The sequence below is a fragment of the Petromyzon marinus genome, unplaced genomic scaffold, assembly GCF_048934315.1.
Source record: "Petromyzon marinus isolate PM22_M1 ecotype Great Lakes invasive population unplaced genomic scaffold, UKy_Petmar_22M1.pri1.0 PM_G_Scaffold_11, whole genome shotgun sequence".
Taxonomy (NCBI): Eukaryota; Metazoa; Chordata; class Hyperoartia; order Petromyzontiformes; family Petromyzontidae; genus Petromyzon; species Petromyzon marinus.
The window spans coordinates 2,534,724-2,551,196 of NW_027422662.1; the positions used below are offsets into that span (position 1 = coordinate 2,534,724).

General features: G+C 50.1%; 1 protein-coding gene across 1 annotated transcript in view; it reads right to left on the reverse strand.

The window, feature by feature from the left end:
• Window positions 1-14,387, reverse strand: part of LOC142908966 (cadherin-2-like) — a 115,397-nt gene extending 101,010 nt beyond the window's left edge. Inside the window, exons 1-4 of the mRNA XM_076059650.1 lie at window positions 14,220-14,387; window positions 12,848-12,947; window positions 6,613-6,782; window positions 2,470-2,612 (exon numbers count right to left, since the gene is read on the reverse strand). Of these exons, the coding sequence (XP_075915765.1) occupies window positions 2,470-2,612; window positions 6,613-6,782; window positions 12,848-12,947; window positions 14,220-14,387 (581 nt within the window). The remainder of the gene's footprint in view (window positions 1-2,469; window positions 2,613-6,612; window positions 6,783-12,847; window positions 12,948-14,219) is intronic.
• Between the last annotated feature and the right edge of the window lie 2,086 nt (window positions 14,388-16,473).

Below are 16,473 nucleotides of genomic sequence, written 5' to 3' on the forward strand. Positions count from 1 at the left end.
TGTGCAGTGTTGAGTCTATGGTGCAGTGTTGAGTCTATGGTGCAGTGTTGAGTCTATGGAGCAGTGTTGAGTCTATGGTGCAGTGTTGAGTCTTTGGTGCAGTGTTGAGTCTATGGTGCAGTGTTGAGTCTTTGATGCAGTGTTGAGTCTATGGTGCAGTGCTGAGTCTATGGTGCAGTGTTGAGTCTATGGGCAGTGTTGAGTCTATGGTGCAGTGTTGAGTCTATCGTGCAGTGTTGAGTCTAAGGGCAATGTTGAGTCTAAGGGCAGTGTTGAGTCTATGGGCAGTGTTGAGTCTATGGTGCAGTGTTGAGTCTATTGTGCATTGTTGAGTCTAAGGGCAGTGTTGAGTCTATGGTGCAGTGTTGAGTCTATAGTGCAGTGTTTAGTCTATGGAGCAGTGCTGAGTCTATGGTGCAGTGTTGAGTCTATGGGCAGTGTTGAGTCTATGGTGCAGTGTTGAGTCTATGGTGCAGTGTTGAGTCTATGGTGCAGTGTTGAGTCTATGGTGCAGTGTTGAGTCTATGGTGCAGTGCTGAGTCTATGGTGCAGTGTTGAGTCTATGGGCAGTGTTGAGTCTATGGTGCAGTGTTGAGTCTATCGTGCAGTGTTGAGTCTAAGGGCAGTGTTGAGTCTATGGTGCAGTGTTGAGTCTATGGTGCAGTGTTGAGTCTATGGTGCAGTGTTGAGTCTATGGTACAGTGTTTGGTCTATGGTGCAGTTTTGAGTCTATGGTGCAGTGTTGAGTCTATGGTGCAGTGTTGAGTCTATAGTGCAGTGTTGAGTCTATGGTGCAGTGTTGAGTCTATGGGCAGTGTTGAGTCTATGGTGCAGTGTTGAGTCTATGGTGCAGTGTTGGGTCTATGGTGCAGTGTTGATTCTATGGTGCAGTGTTGAGTCTATGGTGCAGTGCTGAGTCTATGGTGCAGTGTTGAGTCTATGGGCAGTGTTGAGTCTATGGTGCAGTGTTGAGTCTATTGTGCAGTGTTGAGTCTATTGTGCATTGTTGAGTCTAAGGGCAGTGTTGAGTCTATGGTGCAGTGTTGAGTCTATGGTGCAGTGTTTAGTCTATGGAGCAGTGCTGAGTCTATGGTGCAGTGTTTAGTCTATGGAGCAGTGCTGAGTCTATGGTGCAGTGTTGAGTCTATGGGCAGTTTTGAGTCTATGGTGCAGTGTTGAGTCTATGGTGCAGTGTTGAGTCTATGGTGCAGTGCTGAGTCTATGGTGCAGTGTTGAGTCTATGGTGCAGTGTTGAGTCTATCGTGCAGTGTTGAGTCTAAGGGCAATGTTGAGTCTAAGGGCAGTGTTGAGTCTATGGGCAGTGTTGAGTCTATGGTGCAGTGTTGAGTCTATTGTGCATTGTTGAGTCTAAGGGCAGTGTTGAGTCTATGGTGCAGTGTTGAGTCTATGGTGCAGTGTTTAGTCTATGGAGCAGTGCTGAGTCTATGGTGCAGTGTTGAGTCTATGGGCAGTGTTGAGTCTATGGTGCAGTGTTGAGTCTATGGTGCAGTGTTGAGTCTATGGTGCAGTGTTGAGTCTATGGTGCAGTGTTGAGTCTATGGTGCAGTGCTGAGTCTATGGTGCAGTGTTGAGTCTATGGGCAGTGTTGAGTCTATGGTGCAGTGTTGAGTCTATCGTGCAGTGTTGAGTCTAAGGGCAGTGTTGAGTCTATGGTGCAGTGTTGAGTCTATGGTGCAGTGTTGAGTCTATGGTGCAGTGTTGAGTCTATGGTACAGTGTTTGGTCTATGGTGCAGTGTTGAGTCTATGGTGCAGTGTTGAGTCTATGGTGCAGTGTTGAGTCTATAGTGCAGTGTTGAGTCTATGGTGCAGTGTTGAGTCTATGGGCAGTGTTGAGTCTATGGTGCAGTGTTGAGTCTATGGTGCAGTGTTGGGTCTATGGTGCAGTGTTGATTCTATGGTGCAGTGTTGAGTCTATGGTGCAGTGCTGAGTCTATGGTGCAGTGTTGAGTCTATGGGCAGTGTTGAGTCTAAGGGCAGTGTTGAGTCTGTGGTGCAGTGTTGAGTCTATGGTGCAGTGTTGAGTCTATGGTGCAGTGTTGGGTCTATGGTACAGTGTTTGGTCTATCGTGCAGTGTTGAGTCTATGGTGCAGTGTTGAGTCTATGGTGCAGTGTTGAGTCTATGGTGCAGTGCTGAGTCTATGATGCAGTGTTGAGTCTATGGGCAGTGTTGAGTCTATGGTGCAGTGTTGAGTCTATCGTGCAGTGTTGAGTCTAAGGGCAATGTTGAGTCTATGGTGCAGTGTTGAGTCTATAGTGCAGTGTTGAGTCTATGGTGCAGTGTTGAGTCTATGGTACAGTGTTTGGTCTATGGTGCAGTGTTGAGTCTATGGTGCAGTGTTGAGTCTATGGTGCAGTGTTGAGTCTATGGTGCAGTGTTGAGGTTGGGTGGTGGTGACGGTGTGAGTGTGGGTGGTGTGTGGTGGTGGCGGTGGTGGTGCCGGCGTGCCGTACGGTTCTACTCGTGAACTCGGGGGCGTGGTCATTGATGTCGGTGATGGTGACGATGGCGGTGGCCGTGGTCGAGAGTCCGATGTTGGCGTCTCCCTCCATGTCTGAAGCCATCACCACCAGCGAAAAGTGCGCCACTCTCTACACAGAGCGGACACTCCCACACCGTCACCCCCCGGCACACGCACGGAGTGGGTTTGTAGTGTAGAGCGGTAACCGCTATACATGGCGTGCACAGAGAGACAGAGACACACACAGACACACACACAGACACACACAGACACACACACAGACACACACAGACACACACCTTACACAGACAAACACACAGACACACACAGACACACACCTCACACAGACAAACACACACTAGAGACAAACACACACACAGACACACACATAGACACAGACACACAGACACACACAGACACACACACAGACACACACACAGACATAGACACACACAGACAAACACCTCACAGAGACACACACACACACAATAGAGACAAACACACACACACACAGACACACACACACACACACAGACACACACAGACACACACCTCACAGAGACACACACACACAGTAGAGACAAACACACAGACACACACAGACACACACCTCACACAGACACACACACACACAGACAAACACCTCACAGAGACACACACAGTAGAGACAAACACACAGACACACACACACAGACACACACAGACACACACACACAGACACACACAGTAGAGACATACACACAGACACACACAAACACACACAGACACACACAGACACACACCTTACACAGACAAACACACAGACACACACAGACACACACCTCACACAGACACACACACACAGTAGAGACAAACACACAGACACACACATAGACACAAACACACAGACACACACATAGACACAGACAAAGATCCCCCATATAGCCTTAACAGACTGTAGGGGCAAGTGCTGTTAGCGAGCACCTATGAAGGCTGGAACGGTACACGAGGGGGTGGGTGGCCAGCACCACGCACGACCGCCTTTGTCTCCCTAGTGGCAATGTTTACACACCGCACCAGGTACTCATTTGAGGCCGAGTCGACCTAGGGGGGCCCGGGACCAGTTCAGACAATCGTCACACGAACGTTGTGTCCGTGATGTGCGGCAGAAGCCAGATTAAACGATGCGGAAAACTGCATCAGTGCACAAAATGTACCGTATTTGTTTTGCTTTACAGATACAACAACAGTCAGATGTTCTAGACACAGACACACACAGACACAGACACACACAGACACACACCTCACACAGACACACACACACAGTAGAGACAAACACACAGACACACAGCCACACACAGACACACACACACAGACACACACACAGTAGAGACAAACACACAGACACACACACAGACACACACAGACACACACACAGACACACACACACAGTAGAGACAAACACACAGACACACACACAGACACACACACAGACACACACCTCACAGAGACACACACAGTAGAGATAAACACACACACAACAACAACAAAACCGCCATTCGCCACTAAGTGGCGGTGACGTCACCACGAGGCTTGTGCCAGGCTATGTGCACCCTGAGGCTACGTGAAGTGTCGAACGCCCGCTGGCAGGAGGTCACGAGGCAGACCCAGGTGCCACGGGTCGACTGACTGAGATGACTGGCTGATGCACCACCTGTGCCCCCTACTGTGCCAACCTGCTGTGCTTTAGCCACCCGGCACTCCGCTCGTTATTCTGAGCGTCGCTCCTCCGCCCTCCGTTGTTGTTGGAGGGCGACTACCTCCAACTGCCCAGTAGCGTCCTTCACGAGCCTCCTCCACAGAGGCTGATCTTGACACCGCTGGTACCAGTCATCGGCAAGTCAACTCAGCTCCACGTCCTCCTGTACCACATCACTCCATCTCTTCTCTAGCCCGTGCCGCGCTAGCTTAGCCCCCTCGATCCGGCCGAACAAAAGCTGTTTCGGCATGCGGTGGCTGGGCATGCGGCTACATGACCCAGCCATCGCAGCCTTCCCCGCCGGAGGAGCTCACCGATGGAACCTTGCCCAGATCTCTCAAGGATTTGTGAGCTCCTCACACAATCCAGTCTGGTTAAACCCAGGATGGATCGTAGGCAGGCCAGCCTAAATGTTTCTAACCGGCGAAGATGTTCCATTAGGGGTGTCCACGTTTCGCAAGCGTAGAGAAGGAAGGGAATGACCGTGGCCGAGAAGACCTGAAGCTTAGTGCGGAGCGACAGATCAGGTAGCTTGCACACAACGTTACGCAACCGATGAAAATATATTGCCGCTCGACTGATTCGGAGTGAGACCTCTGCTGTTAAACTGGAGCCAGTCATAAGCACACTGCCCAGGTATGGGAAACTCTCCACTCTCTCCACAACTGCCCCATCACCGATTGGGAGTTGTGGGGGTGGAGTGTCCGATGGTACAAAATATGCAGACAGGTGCTTAGTTTTGGTGGGGCTGATGGTAGGCCCCACCTCTTAGTGGCATGCTCCAGTCTCAGCAGCAGCGTCTCCACCTCCTCCTCTGAATGAGCAGCTATTACCAAATCATCAGCATACATAACGTGGTTGAACATTCGGGAGCCATCCCTTGACCGCACCCGAGCGTCGATCAGCCTCCCATTATATCTGTACCATATGGAGATTCCTCCGGTACAGCTATTGAAGGCTTCACGAACTACGTGGTCAAAATAGATGTTAAATAATGTGGGAGCCAGAGGACATCCCTGTCGCACCCCAAGGTTAACAGGGACTGGCTCTGACTCCCGGCCACGTAGTTTTACCCGGGCCCGCTCACCATCATGAAGGTCCTTAATGATCGTGAGCAGAGGGTCAGGTACTCCAAAAGCACGAAGAACAACCCAGAGCCCAGGCCTACTGATGGTATCATAGGCCTTGACCAGGTCAATAAAGCAGAGATGTAGGTCTTTTTGGAATTCCCTACACCTCTGCTGTAGCAGACGGACAGAAAATATGGCATCTGTGCAGGACCGCCCTTTCCTGAAACCGCATTGGGGCTCCGCAAGCCTCTCCTCAGCGTGCATGGCAAGGCGATGTTGAATAATCCTTGCCAGGACCTTTCCTGGCACACTGAAGAGTGAGAACCCGTCCAGTGGTCCAGACTGTTGTTATGATGTCATATAGAGCAGTCTGTGCACAAACGCCGCCCTCCCTCAGCATTTCGCTTGGGAGATCATCTCTGCCCGCTGCCTTTCCTGGTCTCAGACTCCGGATCGCCTTCAGTACTTCCTCGACAGATGGCACCTCAGCCAGCCACTCACAGGGGGTGACCTCTTCAAAAATTTGAGGCACCGCAGCCTCAGCAGGGTCATCCTCACTTTGTGCCACGATGTTTTCCTGGCTGAGGGATTTTCCCTCCCCCAGGACATCACAGAAATGCTCAGCAAATCTGCAAACCTGTTCCTGGGGGTTGGTGATTGGGTCACCGTTTTTTCCCCTAATGATGGTAATAGGTGTGGCGCTGCAGATTACTTTTTTGTAGTTAAATAGACACACACGCACAGACACACACACAGACACACACACACAGACACACACACACAGTAGAGACAAACACACAGACACACACACAGACAAACACACAGTAGAGACAAACACACAGACACACACATAGACACAGACTCACACAGACACACACCTCACAGAGACACACAGACACACACAGTAGAGACAAACACACAGACACACACATAGACACACACACAGACACACACACACACACACACACGCAGACACACACCTCACACAGATAAACACACACTAGAGACAAACACACAGACACACACACACACACAGACACACACACAGACACACACAGACGTGATACCCACCTCTCGGTCCAGCCGGACAGTATTGGTGATGATGCCTGTGACTCTGTCGATGGTGAACACGCGGTAGACACAGACACACACACACAGACACACACACACACACACACAGACAAACACACACTAGAGACAAACACACACACACACAGACACACACATAGACATAGACACACACAGACACACACACACACAGACACACACACAGACATACACACAGACACACACACACAGACACACACAGACGTGATACCCACCTCTCGGTCCAGCCGGACAGTATTGGTGATGATGCCTGTGAATCTGTCGATGGTGAACACGCGGTGTGCAGTCACCATGGGAACCTGCAACACTATATGGTAGCGAATCGCTCCGTTGAGCGTCAAGGGGTCATCCATGTCACTCGCCACCACCCTCATCACGAAAGTGCCTGACATGCCCGGAGGGAGAGGGAGGGGAAGGAGTGAGTGTGTGTGAATGTATCTGTGTGTATGTGTGTGTGTCTGTGTGTGTGTGTGTCTGTGTGTGTTTGAGTGTGTGAGTGAGTGAGTGTGTGAGTGTGTGAGTGTGAGTGAGTGTGTATGTGTGAGTGTGTGTATGTGTGTATGTGTGAGTGTGTGAGTGTGTATGTGTGTGTATGTGAGTGAGTGTGTATGTGTGAGTGTGTCTGTGTATGTGTGTATGTGTGAGTGTGTGAGTGTGTGTGTGAGTGTGTGAGTGTGTATGTGTGAGTGTGTGAGTGTGTATGTGTGAGTGTGTCTGTGTATGTGTGTATGTGTGAGTGTGTGAGTGTGTGTGTGAGTGTGTGAGTGTGTATGTGTGAGTGTGTGAGTGTGTGAGTGTGTATGTGTGAGTGTGTGAGTGTGTGTGTGAGTGTGTGAGTGTGTATGTGTGAGTGTGTGTATCTGTGTGTATGTGTGAGTGTATGTGAGTGTGTGAGTGAGTGTGAGTGAGTGTGTAAGTGTGTGAGTGTGTATGTGTGAGTGTTTGAGTGTGTATGTGTGTGTGTGAGTGTTTGAGTGTGTATGTGTGAGTGTGTATGTGTGTGAGTGTGTGAGTGAGTGTGTGAGTGTGTGTGAGTGAGTGTGTATGTGTGAGTGTGTGTATGTGTGTATGTGTGAGTGTGTGAGTGTGTATGTGTGTGTATGTGAGTGAGTGTGTATGTGTGAGTGTGTCTGTGTATGTGTGTATGTGTGAGTGTGTGAGTGTGTATGTGTGTGTATGTGAGTGAGTGTGTATGTGTGAGTGTATGTGTGTATGTGTGAGTGTGTGAGTGTGTGTGTGAGTGTGTGAGTGTGTATGTGTGAGTGTGTGAGTGAGTGTGTATGTGTGAGTGTGTCTGTGTATGTGTGAGTGTGTGTGTGAGTGTGTGAGTGTGTATGTGTGAGTGTGTGAGTGTGTGAGTGTGTATGTGTGAGTGTGTGTGTGTGAGTGTGTGAGTGTGTATGTGTGAGTGTGTGTATCTGTGTGTATGTGTGAGTGTATGTGAGTGTGTGAGTGAGTGTGAGTGAGTGTGTAAGTGTGTATGTGTGTATGTGTGAGTGTGTATGTGTGAGTGTTTGAGTGTGTATGTGTGTGTGTGAGTGTTTGAGTGTGTATGTGTGAGTGTGTATGTGTGTGAGTGTGTGAGTGAGTGTGTGAGTGTGAGTGTGTGTGAGTGAGTGTGTATGTGTGTATGTGTGAGTTTGTGTATCTGTGTGTATGTGTGAGTGTATGTGAGTGTGTGAGTGTGTAAGTGTGTATGTGTGTATGTGTGAGTGTGTATGTGTGTGTGAGTGTTTGAGTGTGTATGTGTGAGTGTGTGAGTGTGTATGTGTGAATGAGTGTGTGAGTGTGTATGTGTGAGTGTGTATGTGTGTGTATGTGCCGGACGGGCAACTCTGTCGTGGACAGTGCTGTGGGGGGAGGTCCAATTCCGATTGGCTCCTCCCCTCATGGCGTCTGTGTCCACCACAGGGGCTAAACGGGGGCTCTGGACGGGTGCGAGGGGCTGGTAACCTCTCCACCTTCAATTAATTACCACTAAACTACAACTGAAAAATATAACTAATAAGCTTGTGCCGGAGGCCCCGGGGGGCCAGGCGTCTATGACGTCTCCTGGCCAAACCCCAATTGGCGGAGCCAGGAGTGACCACGTGGAATGTTCGAACGCTCACTGCGGAGGAGAGGCTGCCACTCCTCTGTCGGGAGCTGGGCCGGTACCGCCTGGATCTATGTGGCATTCAGGAGGTCCGGTGGACCGGTTCTGCCACCATGAGGGTTGGACAGTCCTCTACTCGGGGCAGCAGACTGCCAAACAACAGGGTGTGGCTATTCTTTTGAACAAAAGAATGAAGGGGGCGTGGGAACGTGGCGGTGAGGTGTGGGAAGCTGTAAGCCCCAGGCTACTTTGGGCTCGCCTTCCCATCAACCGGAGGGGAGGAATGGTGGTCGTGGTTACTTATGCCCCCACCGAAGATGAACATCCGTGGAAGGATGCAGGCAAAGCCGATGAGTCAGATGCCTTCTATGACCTCCTGTCACAGGTGCTGGCTAAAGTGGCCCCTCGGGATAGAGTCATCATGATGGGTGACTTCAATGCCCGAGTTGGTCATGATGCTGGCACCTGGTCTGGAGTGATTGGAGGGCATGGGCCAGATCAGCTCAATAACATCGGTAGGAGGCTGCTAGATTTGTGTGCAGCCCATGGGCTTGTAATTACCAACACGCTGTTCCGGCATCGGCGCATCCACACAACATCATGGATGCATGCCGGGTCCACGCAAGAACATCTGCTGGACTACATAGTGACGGACCAGCGGATGCGAGCCCATGTCCTTGACACCAGGACCTACAGTGGAGCTGATCTGCCCTCTGACCATCGACTAGTCATCTGTAAGATGCGCCTGCCATTCTTCCACTCCGGTGGTGGGTGTACACCCAGGACCCCATTCCAACCTAAAGTGGCCTGGTCTCAGTTATCTGATGAAAGCTGCAAGCGAGAATTTCATCATCGCTTGCGGCTGGGATTGGCATCGTCCCCGACTCCTTCTGATGTCGAGGGTAAATGGGTGAGGTTTAGGACTGTGACTCATGCAGCTGCAATGGCTGCTTTGGGTATGCGGTCCAGACCTCCCCAGAGACCCTGGCTGACAGAGGAGGTGTTCAGGATGGTTGAGAAAAAGCGACAGGCCCACTGTCATCGGCTATAGAATCCCACGTCAGAGAATGAGGAAGCTTACCGCAGCCTTCGCTCGGAGGTTCGGAGAGCCGTGAGGCGCTGCAAGGATGGGTGGTGGTCGCGGGTTGCTGAGGAGATGGAGTCTGCCTCAGTGGCCCGTGATCACAAATCTCTATTTAACTCCATCAAAAAAGTAACCTGCAGCGCCACACCTATTACCATCATTAGGGGAAAAAACGGTGATCCAATCTCCGACCCCCAGGAACAGGTTTGCAGATTTGCTGAGCATTTCTGTGAGGTCCTGGGGGAGGGAAAATCCCTCAGCCAGAAAAACATCGTGGCACAAAGTAAGGATGACCCTGCTGAGGCTGCGGTGCCTCAAATATTGGAAGAAGTCACCCCCTGTGAGTGGCTGGCTGAGGTGCCATCTGTTGAGGAAGTACTGAGGGCGATCCGGAGTCTGAGACCAGGAAGGGCAACGGGCAGAGATGATCTCCCAAGCGAAATGCTGAGGGAGGGGAGCGTTTGTGCACAGACTGCCCTATATGACATCATAACAACAGTCTGGACCACTGGACGGGTTCCGCAGGATTGGAAGGATGCCCTGGTGGTCCCCCTTTTTAAGAAGGGGGACTGCACAGACTGTAACAACTACAGGGGCATTTCACTCCTCAGTGTGCCGGGAAAGGTCCTGGCAAGGATTATTCAGCATCGCCTTGCCAGGCACGCTGAGGAGAGGCTTGCGGAGCCCAAATGCGGTTTCAGGAAAGGGCGGTCCTGCACAGATGCCATATTTTCTGTCCGTCTGCTACAGCAGAGGTGTAGGGAATTCCAAAAAGACCTACATCTCTGCTTTATTGACCTGGTCAAGGCCTATGATACCATCAGTAGGCCTGGGCTCTCGGTTGTTCTTCGTGCTTTTGGAGTACCTGACCCTCTGCTCACAATCATTAAGGACCTTCATGATGGTGAGCGGGCCCGGGTAAAACTACATGGCCGGGAGTCAGAGCCATTCCCTGTACACCTTGGGGTGCGACAGGGATGTCCTCTGGCTCCCACATTATTTAACATCTATTTTGACCACGTAGTTCGTGAAGCCTTCAATAGCTGTACCGGGGGAATCTCCATATGGTACAGATATAATGGGAGGCTGATCGATGCCCGGGTGCGGTCAAGGGATGGCTCCCTATTGCTCAACCACGTTATGTATGCTGATGATTTGGTAATAGCTGCTCATTCAGAGGAGGAGTTGGAGACGCTGCTGCTGAGACTGGAGCGTGCCACTAAGAGGTGGGGCCTTACCATCAGCCCCACCATAACTAAGCACCTGCCTGGGTATTTTGTACCATCGGACACTACACCCCCACAACTCCCAATCGGTGATGGGGCAGTTGTGGAGCGAGCGGAGTTTCCCATACCTCGGCAGTGTGCTTATGACCGGCTCCAGTTTAACAGCAGAGGTCTCACTCAATCAGTCGAGCGGCAATATCTTTTCATCGGTTGCGTAACGCTGTGTGGAAGCTACCTGGTCTGTTGCTCCGCACTAAGCTTCAGGTCTTCTCGGCCACGGTCATTCCCTCCCTTCTCTACGCTTGCGAAACGTGGACCCCCCTATTGAAACATCTTCGCCGGTTAGAAACATTTAGGCTAGCCTGTCTACGATCCATCCTGGGTTTAACCAGGCTGAATTGTGTGAGGAGCTCACAAATCCTTGAAAGATCTGGGCAAGGTCCCATCGGTGAGCTCCTCCGGCGGGCACGATGGCTGGGTCATGTAGCCCGCATGCCCAGCCACCGCATGCCGAAACAGCTTTTGTTTGGCCGGATTGAGGGGGTTAAGCGGACGCGGCATGGGCTAGAGAAGAGATGGAGTGATGTGGTACAGGAGGACGTGGAGCTGAGTGGACTTGCCGATGACTGGTACCAGCGGTGTCAAGATAGGCCTCTGTGGAGGAGGCTCGTGAAGGATGCTATTGGGCAGTTGGAGGTAGTTGCCCTCCAACAACAACGGAGGGCGGAGGAGCGACACTCACAACAACGAGCAGAGCGCCGGGTGGCTAAAGCACAGCAGTTTGGCACAGTAGGGGGCACAGGTGGTGCATCAGCCAGTCATCTCAGTCAGTCGACCTGTGACATCTAGGTCTGCCCCGTGACCTCCTGCCAGCGGGCGTTCGACACTTCACATGGCCTCAGGGTGCACATAGCCTGGCACAAGCGTCGTGGTGACGTCACCGCCACTTAGTGGCGAATGGCGGTTGTTGTGTGAGTGAGTGTGTCTGTGTGTGTGTACCTGTGAGTGTGTGAGTGAGTGTATGAGTGAGTGTGTGTGAGTGTATGAGTGAGTGAGTATACGAGTGAGTGAGTGCATGAGTGAGTGTGTGAGTGAGTGAGTGTATGAGTGAGTGTGTGTGTGAGTGTATGAGTGAGTGTATGAGTGAGTGTGTGAGTGTATGAGTGAGTGAGTGTATGAGTGAGTGTATGAGTGAGTGTATAAGTGTATGAGTGAGTGTATGAGTGAGTGTATGACTGAGTGTATGAGTGAGTGTGTGAGTGTATGAGTGAGTGTATGAGTGTATGAGTGAGTGTATGAGTTAGTGAGTGTATGAGTGAGTGTATGAGTGAGTGTGTGAGTGTATGAGTGAGTGTATGAGTGAGTGTATGAGTAAGTGTGTGAGTGAGTGTGTGAGTGAGTGTATGAGTGAGTGAGTGTATGAGTGAGTGTATGAGTGAGTGTATGAGTAAGTGAGTGTATGAGTGAGTGAGTGTGTGAGTGAGTGTATGAGTGAGTGAGTGTGTGAGTGAGTGTATGAGTTAGTGAGTGTATGAGTGAGTGTATGAGTGAGTGTATGAGTTAGTGAGTGTATGTGTGAGTGAGTGCATGAGTGAGTGTGTGAGTGAGTGGTTGCCATGGCGACATCATCGTCATCATCCTCGCCATCGTCGTCGTCATCATCATCGTCATCATCATCATCATCATCGCCATCGTCATCATCGTCATCATCATCGTCGTCATCGTTATCATCGTCATCATCGTCATCGTCATCATCATCATCATCGTCGCCATCGTCATCATCATCGTCGTCATCATCATCGTTATCATCGTCATCGTCATCATCGTCATCATCATCATCATCGTCGTCATCATCATCGTCATCATCGTCATCGTCATGATCGTCGTCATCATCGTCATCATCGTCATCACCATCATCGTCATCATCATCATCATCGTCATCATCGTCATCGTCATGATCGTCGTCATCATCGTCATCATCGTCATCATCATCATCATCAACATCATCGTCATCATCGTCATCATCGTCATCATCGTCAGCGCACCTCGCGGGGATCCTTCGACGACGCTGCTGTGAAAGACTTTCTTGGCGAACGTGGGACGGTTGTCGTTGACGTCAATGACATCAACGACGAGGTCCACAGGCTTCTCCAGATGACGCCCACTCGTGTCCACAGCGTAGCACTTGAGCTGCACTGTGGTGTGAGCTACACTGTGGTGTAGTAGTGTATAGTGTAGTAGTGTATAGTGTAGTAGTGTATAGTGTAGTAGTGTATAGTGTAGTAGTGTATAGTGTAGTAGTGTATAGTGTAGTAGTGTATAGTGTAGTAGTGTATAGTGTAGTAGTGTATAGTGTAGTAGTGTATAGTGTAGTGTATAGTGTAGTAGTGTATAGTGTAGTATAGTGTAGTGTAGTAGTGTATAGTATAGTAGTGTATAGTGTAGTAGTGTATAGTGTAGTAGTGTATAGTAGTGTAGTGTATAGTGTAGTGTATATAGTGTAGTGTATATAGTGTAGTAGTGTATAGTGTAGTAGTGTATAGTGTAGTAGTGTATAGTGTAGTAGTGTATAGTGTAGTAGTGTATAGTGTAGTAGTGTATAGTGTAGTAGTGTATAGTGTAGTAGTGTATAGTGTAGTAGTGTATAGTGTAGTATAGTGTAGTAGTGTATAGTATAGTAGTGTATAGTGTAGTAGTGTATAGTGTAGTCGTGTATATAGTGTAGTAGTGTATAGTGTAGTAGTGTATAGTGTAGTAGTGTATAGTGTAGTGGTGTATAGTGTAGTAGTGTATAGTGTAGTGTATAGTGTAGTAGTGTATAGTGTAGTAGTGTATAGTGTAGTGTATAGTGTAGTAGTGTATAGTGTAGTAGTGTATAGTGTAGTGTATAGTGTAGTGCATAGTGTAGTAGTGTATAGTGTATTAGTGTATAGTGTAGTAGTGTAGTGTATAGAGTAGTGTATAGTGTAGTAGTGTAGTGTATAGTGTAGTGTATAGTGTAGTGTATAGTGTAGTGTATAGTGTAGTGTATAGTGTAGTGTGTAGTGTAGTGTAGTATAGTGTAGTGTATAGTGTAGTGTATAGTGTAGGGTATAGTGTAGTGTATAGTGTAGTAGTGTATAGTGTAGTAGTGTATAGTGTAGTGTATAGTGTAGTGTATGGTGTAGTGTATAGTGTAGTGTATAGTGTAGTGTAGTAGTGTAGTGTATGGTGTAGTGTATAGTGTAGCATAGTAGTGTAGTGTATAGTGTAATGTATAGTAGTGTAGTGTATAGTGTAGTGTATGGTGTAGTGTATAGTGTAGTGTATAGTGTAGTGTAGTAGTGTAGTGTAGTAGTGTAGTGTATGGTGTAGTAGTGTAGTGTATAGTATATGGTGTAGTAGTGCATAGTGTAGTGTAGCGTGAGTGGTCCGTACCCGATACTGAGCGATCACCTCCCGGTCCAGGCTCCTGGTGACTGAGACTCTCCCCGTCACGGTGTCCATGACGAACAACCCCACGGGATGCTGGTCGGCGCCGTCCCCCAGCAAGGCGTAGCGGATGTCCACCCCGGCGGTGTCGGACTTCACCTGTTGGGGTGCCATGACGAACGTGGGGGCGGCGATGATGCTGTGACGGCCGCTCCTACGCTGGACTTCTTCCAGCGCTCTCACGCTCTCCTCACCCTCGACTCTCGACAATGCCCCACAGACCTCCCACGGCGGCGTGCGGATGTCTCGGCTGTCCGCGTCTCGTCGATTCGTTGACCTTTCCCTGGACTCTGCGCCACCGCCAGAAGCGTTTCTGTCACCCCCCACCGTGCCCCCTACTGAGCGTGGCAGAAAAGAGCTTCCCGGCTCTACGGATTCCTCCTCCTCCCCCTCCTCCTCCTCTACCTCCTCCTCCTCGTCTCTCTGGTCCAGCTCCACCACCTCCACCTTCTCCACGCGTCCTAACCTTAGGCTAGGGTTAGTTTAGGGCTAGTTAAGGGCTAGTTAAGGGCTAGTTCAGGGTTAGTTTAGGGTTAGTTTATGGTTAGGTTAGGGTTAGTTGAGGGTTAGTTTAGGGTTAAGTTAGGGTTAGGTTAGTTAATGGTTAGGTTAGGGTTAGTTTAGGGCTAGTTAAAGGATAGTTAAGGGCTAGTTCAGGGTTAGTTTAGGGTTAGTTTATGGTTAGGTTAGGGTTAGTTGAGGGTTAGTTTAGGGTTAAGTTAGGGTTAGGTTAGTTAATGGTTAGGTTAGGGTTAGTTTAGGGTTAGTTTAGGGTTAGTTAAGGGTTAGGTTAGGGTTAGTATAGAGTTAGTTCATGGTTAGGTTAGGGTTAGTTTAGGGTTAGTTGAGGGCTAGTTTAGAGTTAGTTAATGGTTAGGTTAGGGCTAGTTGAGGGTTATGTTAGGGGTAGGTTAGGGTTAGGTTAGGGTTAGTTTAGGGTTAGTTTAAGAGTTAGTTCATGGTTAGGTTAGGGTTAGTTGAGGGTTAGTTTAGGGTTAAGTTAGGGTTAGGTTAGAGTTAGTTAATGGTTAGGTTAGGGTTAGTTGAGGGTCATGTTAGGGTTAGTTTAGGGTTAGTTGAGGGCTACTTTAGAGTTAGTTAATGGTTAGGTTAGGGCTAGTTGAGGGTTATGTTAGGGGTAGGTTAGGGCTAGGATGAGGTTATACGACAATAAGAATGAGAACGCGCCACGTCCGTCACACAGCGCACCTGCACCAGCAGCTTGGGGAAGGGCCCGCGGTCATTCTCGGGCACGGACACCTTGGGGATGAGCCAGGCCCGTCTCCAGCGACGACGACTCGCACCTTGCCCTGGCTGCTGGAACCTCACCACCACCTCCTCCACCTCCTTCTCCACCTCCTTCTCCACCTCCACCACCTCCACCTCCTTCTCCACCTCCTTCACCTCCTCCTCGTCTCTCTCTTCCTCCACCTCCTTCTCCACCTCCTTCTCCACCTCCTCCTCCTCATTTCTCTCCTCCAGCTCCACCACCTCCACCTCCTCCACCTCCTTCACCTCCTCCTCGTCTCTCTCCTCCTCCACCTCCTCCTCCACCTCCTTCTCCACCTCCTCCTCGTCTCTCTCATCCTCCACCTCCTCCTCCACCTCCTTCTCCACCTCCTCCTCGTCTCTCTCCTCCTCCTCCTCCTCCACCTCCTCTACCTCCTCCTCCACCTCCTTCTCAACCTCCTCCTCCACCTCCTTCTCCACCTCCTTCTCGTCTCTCTCCTCCAGCTGCACCACCTCCACCACCTCCACCACCTCCACGCGTCTCTCCCCGCGCTCTCCCTGTGCGGGGTGCGGTGAAGACGACACCAAACGTCATCGTGAGCGAGGCCACTTCATTCCTTTTGTCGGCTGGTGGAGGGATTCTTAACGACACGGAATTTGGCCAGATAGTGACGCGTGTGTGTACGTGTGTGTGTATGTGTGTAAGTGTGTGTATACGTGTGTGTGTGTCTCTGTGTGTACGTGTGTGTATGCGTGTAAGTGTGTGTGTACGTGTGTGCCGGACGGGCAACGCTGTCGTGGGCAGTGCCGTGGGGGGAGGGCGAATTTCGATTGGCTTTTTGTCCCATGTAACCACCACAGCAGCTAATTGGGGGCTCTGGATGGGTGCGAGGGGCTGGTAACCCCTCCACCTTCAATTAATTACCACTAAACCACGTTTAAAATATCTAATTAATAAGCTTGTACAGGA